Source organism: Rattus norvegicus, chromosome 18 (genome assembly GCF_021556685.1).
Source record: "Rattus norvegicus strain SHRSP/BbbUtx chromosome 18, alternate assembly SHRSP_T2T, whole genome shotgun sequence".
Classification (NCBI taxonomy): domain Eukaryota; kingdom Metazoa; phylum Chordata; class Mammalia; order Rodentia; family Muridae; genus Rattus; species Rattus norvegicus.
The window spans coordinates 44,911,501-44,917,500 of NC_141551.1; the positions used below are offsets into that span (position 1 = coordinate 44,911,501).

The 6,000-nt window shown below is 45.1% G+C and overlaps 1 protein-coding gene across 5 annotated transcripts in view; it reads right to left on the bottom strand.

The window, feature by feature from the left end:
- Dtwd2 (DTW motif tRNA-uridine aminocarboxypropyltransferase 2) overlaps positions 1-4,492 on the bottom strand; it is a 99,159-nt gene extending 94,667 nt beyond the window's left edge. For 4 of the 5 annotated variants that reach the window (XR_015642389.1, XM_087593100.1, XM_087593098.1 and 1 more), the window contains exon 1: positions 4,218-4,468. Coding sequence is in view for 4 of the 5 variants with exons in the window: in XM_087593100.1 (XP_087449226.1) it covers positions 4,218-4,435 (218 nt within the window). In the remaining variant the exon portion in view is untranslated. 5 annotated transcript variants of the gene reach the window in all.
- Positions 4,493-6,000: the final 1,508 nt, after the last annotated feature.

Below are 6,000 nucleotides of genomic sequence, written 5' to 3' on the forward strand. Positions count from 1 at the left end.
TCAATGCAATCCCCATCAAAATACCAATCCAATTCTTAAAAGAGTTAGACAGAACAATTTGCAAATTCATCTGGAATAACAAAAAACCCAGGATAGCTAAAACTATCCTCAACAATAAAAGGACTTCAGGGGGAATCACTATCCCTGAACTCAAGCAGTATTACAGAGCAATAGTGATTAAAAACTGCATGGTATTGGTACAGAGACAGACAGATAGACCAATGGAACAGAACTGAAGACCCAGAAATGAACCCACACACCTATGGACACTTGATTTTTGACAAAGGAGCCAAAACCATCAAATAGAAAAAAGATAGCATTTTCAGCAAATGGTGCTGATTCAACTGGAGGTCAACATGTAGAAGAATGCAGATCGATCCATGCTTATCACCCTGTAGAAAGCTTAAGTCCAAGTGGATCAATGACCTCCACATCAAACCAGATACACTCAAACTAATAGAAAAAAACTAGGGGAGCATCTGGAACACATGGGCACTGGAAAAAACTTCCTGAACAAAACACCAATGGCTTATGCTCTAAGATCAAGAATCGACAAATGGGATCTCATAAAACTGCAAAGCTTCTGTAAGGCAAAGGACACTGTTGTTAGGACAAATCGGCAACCAACAGATTGGGAAAAGATCTTTACCAACCCTACAACTGATAGAGGCCTTATATCCAAAATATACAAAGAACTCAAGAAGTTAGACCGCAGGGAGACAAATAACCCTATTAAAAAAAATGGGGGTCAGAGCTAAACAAAGAATTCACAGCTGAGGAATGCCGAATGGCTGAGAAACACCTAAAGAAATGTTCAACATCTTTAGTCATAAGGGAAATGCAAATCAAAACAACCCTGAGATTTCACCTCACACCAGTGAGAATGGCTAAGATCAAAAACTCAGGTGACAGCAGATGCTGGCGAGGATGCGGAGAAAGAGGAACACTCCTCCATTGTTGGTGGGATTGCAGACTGGTAAAACCATTCTGGAAATCAGTCTGGAGGTTCCTCAGAAAATTGGACATTGAACTGCCTGAGGATCCAGCTATACCTCTCTGGGGCATATACCCAAAAGATGCCCCAACATATAAAAAAGACCGAGCTCCACTATGTTCATAGCAGCCTTATTTATAATAGCCAGAAGCTGGAAAGAACCCAGATGCCCTTCAACAGAGGAATGGATACAGAAAATGTGGTACATCTACACAATGGAATATTACTCAGCTATCAAAAACAATGACTTTATGAAATTCGTAGGCAAATGGTTGGAGCTGGAAAATATCATCCTGAGTGAGGTAACCCAATCACAGAAAAACACACATGGTATGCACTCATTGATAAGGGGCTATTAGCCCAAATGCTTGAATTACCCTAGATGCCTAGAACAAATGAAACTCAAGACGGATGATCAAAATGTGAATGCTTCACTCCTTCTTTAAAAGGGGAACAAGAATACCCTTGGCAGGGAAGAGAGAGGCAAAGATTAAAACAGACACAGAAGGAACACCCATTCAGAGCCTGCCCCACATGTGGCCCATACATATACAGCCACCCAATTAGACAAGATGGATGAAGCAAAGAAGTGCAGACCAACAGGAGCCGGATGTAGATCTCTCCTGAGAGACACAGCCAGAATACAGCAAACACAGAGGCGAATGCCAGCAGCAAACCACTGAACTGAGAATAGGACCCCCGTTGAAGGAATCAGAGAAAGAACTGGAAGAGCTTGAAGGGGCTGGTGACCCCATACATACAACAATGCCAAGCAACCAGAGCTTCCAGGGACTAAGCCACTACCTAAGGACTATACATGGACTGACCCTGGACTCTGACCTCATAGGTAGCAGTGAATATCCTAGTAAGAGCACCAGTGGAAGGGGAAGCCCTGGGTCCTGCTAAGACTGAAGCCCCAGTGAACTAAATTGTTGGGGGGAGGGTGGCAATGGAGGGAGGATGGGGAGGGGAGCACCCATAAGGGAGGGGAGGGGGAGGGGGATTTTTGCCCGGAAACCGGGAAAGGGAATAACACTCGAAATGCATATAAGAAATACTCAAGTTAATAAAAAAAAAAAAGTGATTAGCAGAGCAGTCAATAAGCAAATGCATAGGTCAGGTGCTCAGGAGAAGGCCCAGGGTAGAGAAACTGGATTAGAGATGATAATCTATCAGGAAACCAGGTAAAATCATCACTGGAAAGTGCATACCATTCAAAAGAGAACTTAGAATCAGTTCTCTGGAGGGGTGGGGGGTGTCCTCTGCAGGTGTCAGGCATGCAGGAAAGCCAAATGGAAAGAAGTGACAAGAAACTCAATTCAGAATGATTCTGTCAACCTGGATCAAGACTCTGGAGGCTCTGGTGCCAAGTGGTTGATTCCCAACAAACGTAAACACAATATCATTTGGGGAAAGTTTCCTGGTGTAATACAATCTCCAGTGCACAAGAAAGCAAAATTACATCAAGACTTAAGTCAGGGCACAAGCCATTTCTTCCAAGAAGATGGGTTCTAGAGATAACTGTAGGAGCTTAAAGGCCTAAGCAAGGGTATGGCAGAGACAGCCTGGAGGTCACCTGGGCTATTAGCCACCTCTGGTCCTGGTTGTGGGAGCTTGGAAAGCCTCTGGACAAAGGGTCACTTAGATTACTATCCACCTCTAGTCCTGGCCCAACCGAAAATGCAGATCACCAGGCTATTAACCACCTACAGCTCCCAGCCTTCTGGAAGACCAGGTTTAGATCTTTTTCATCGAAAAGACAATCCTGTGTTTTAGCAACTAGTTGAAGGACCTCCATGCTCCCAACAGAAAACCCCAGCATTTAGAGTTTGAGGAGAGGCAAGGGAAACTGGACCAATGAAGTGATCTAAATCTAAGAAGAACTAAAGAAAGCACATGTGACAGTGTTTACAGATGCTGAACTGATCTACTAGCTAATCTGGCAAAGATCCACTGCGTTTTATCTCATGAAGGTTATTGGCAGCTGAAGCAAAAGCCATTTCAGGGCATTATTCGACAGGCAGCTAACTGCAGAATGACTATGAGGCAAGGAAGCAGAGGCCTTAGTTGGGATCTGAAATGGGTACACACACATACACCAAGGGCCGTGTCAAAGTCTTATGGCAGTACTGAAAGAGGTGGGCTCGGCAGAGGAAGTTAGGTCATCAGGTGGGACACTGGGTCCCTTTCTGTAGTCCTCATCGATTCTGTGCACAGTGACCTTTGCAGCACTGCAGACCCAATATAACCAAGCTGCAGATTCTGAAACCCTGAACCCAAATAAAATTTCTCCTTCTAAGCTGAATTCCTCAGGTACCAAGAGAAGAGAAAGCTGACCGATATTTAATAATTAACAAAAGGGGCAACAGTAACCAGGGACATACCAGATGTTTCTTAAGTGCTGAGATTAAACGTGCAGCTGAGCGCACCAATGCACTGACGTGGCCCCCAAAGGAATAAGCAGGTATGCTGTGAACAGCCAGCCCTGGTTGTTACTGTCCACCCAAAAGCCTCTGCAAAAGCCTCTAAGTGTCCAGCGGGCGTGAGGCCACGCTTCATTTATTCTTCGCTGCATTTCTAACACCTAGAACACGCAGCAAGCTAGCAGACACACAGAACTTCAGCTTAACAAAATCTTTTTTGAAACAGGGTCTCATACAACCAGGCTAACCTCTAACTTCCTAGGTATCTGAGAATGACCTTGAACTTCCGATCTTTCTGCCTTCACTTCCAAAGTACTCGGCTAATAAACCGGGTTTTCAGTAAATACCGCCAAGTAAATTCAAAATATTCAACACAGGCTGCTCTATTACTCTCCGCCAACCCATCTCTCCAACAACCGATATTATGATGACAAGCCCACCTAAGCATCGTTAAGTATTAATGCCATTACGCCTCCAGAATTCCTTTTATGAAAGACTGAAGTTTCTTGGAAAAAGAACTAAGTCTTGCTGGGCTTGGTGGCACACACCTTTGATCCACAAACAAGTTGTTCCAGGACAACCTGGGCTCTATTACACAGAAAAACCATGTCTCAAAATAAATTAATTAATTAATTAATTTTTAAAAAAGTAAATCTTGCAGAAAGTCGGGGTTAAATAATCATGGCCCTGCCTGAAAAGTTCTTGCTTTGGCAGACACAATCGGAGTCCGCCTGGCCGGCAGGGGGCGCCGCAGCTCCCGGGACCCGCAGGCGTAGGCCCCGCCCCGGCTCCGCGCTCACCTGCAGCGGCTGCACTCCGGCCTGCGCTCCGCGTGCTCCACCGGCAGCCCCCACAGCCCGTCTGCACTCGTGCTGTCCCCCAATGCGCCCGCGGGAGGCGCCGCCAGCCGCGCACCGCCCTCGGACCGCTCCTCTTCACCCGGCGTCGGTAATCCCCAGGCGCCAGAAGGCCGAGGCGCAGACTCCCCGAGCGTTCGCCCCTCTTCCTGCGGCTCCATGGGTGGTGTTAAGAGTCAGGCCGTCGCATTGAGGGAGCGCCGCCGCCGGAGGGCGCCACGAGCTGAGGAAAGGGGTCTGCGTACGCACGTCACGTAAGGGGCAGGCCTCAGAGGTGACGTGAGGTCCCGCCCCGTTGCAGAAAGACAAGGAGCCCATTGGTGTGTTGTGGTGCTTCTACAGGCCGGAAGGAGATTGTGAGCGTAGTGGCTGCGCGGGTGAGATTAAACACAGGTGATAGGAGTCGCCTCCGGAAGCTAGTTTGCAATTGTTTGTGTTTAAAAGATAACGGGTGGGTTGGGGATTTAGCTCAGCGGTAGAGCGCTTGCCTAGCAAGCTCAAGGCCCTGGGTTCGGTCCCCAGCTCCGAAAAAACAAAAATAACGGGAAATTCTAGGCAGCATCGCCGGGTTCTAGGTACGCGCAGGCTCAGCCCTGTGTCAACTCGCGACATTAATGGCCAAAGGCTGCAAAGGAGCGATTTGTTTGTTTTTTGTTTTTTTGTTTTTTTGCAGCCACTGAAAACCGGTCCAGTGACAATGTGAGCTCTTGTGCCCCGCTAGCCATCGGGCCTACCATCTTCCATTTCACAGCAAATAATTGTTAAATTGTGTGTTGAACCCCCCAAGCGTCCTGGAACCAAGCAATAAGAACTGGCTGCTATATACATTGTATGGTTGAGGAAAAAACACTGCAAACAAGCACTGCTTACCCAAGTTCTCACAACATCTGGGTAACACAAGAAACACAGCTTTTAAAAGTTATAACTTTTAAGAGAAGTAGAAATGTTAATTACGGGAAATGTATTTGTTAATGCTTATTAATGTTAATTCTACCAATATACATTTAAACAAGGAAGCTAGGCTTTCATCAGTCCTCCTAGTTGTTTTGCATTAACGCCTGCATTGAACCTCTACTTAATAGACTAGATTTAACCAGGAGTACTAAAAACAAATACTGTATTTCTTTTTTTTTTTTTAAGATTTATTTTATTTATGTAAGTACACTGTAGCTGTCTTCAGACACACCAGAAGAGGGCATCAGATCCCATTACAGATGGTTGTATACCACTATGTGATTGCTGGGAATTGAACTCAGGACCTGTGGAAGAGCAGTCAGTGCTCTTAACTGCTGAGCCATCTCTCCGAGAGCCCAATACTGTATTTCATATAGTTTATTTTAGCGTTAGATTTTCCAGTCACCTTAAAGTCAAATTGATGAGTAGTGTACAGAAGTGTATTTTAAGCTACCCTTAATTCTTTTTTTTCCTAAAAACAATATCCTTTTATTGAGTATTAGCTTTAAAAGAAGGGGAAAAGGCTGAACTGTCTGGGACAGAGGTAGGGTAGGAAACAAAGTGGCATGTATATCTGTTAGAATTAGGAAATGAATAAAACTCAGGAACTAGGAAAGAGGGCAAATCAGAAAATAAAGAAATCCTGATATAGATTAGAAGACCAACTATTTTTAACTGCAAAATTAAGTTTCCTGATAACTGTTTAAACCAAAGGATGTTCCTGCTTTCTCATTTCAAGACAGGAAAGGCACAAGTAGGTTGGATACAGTTT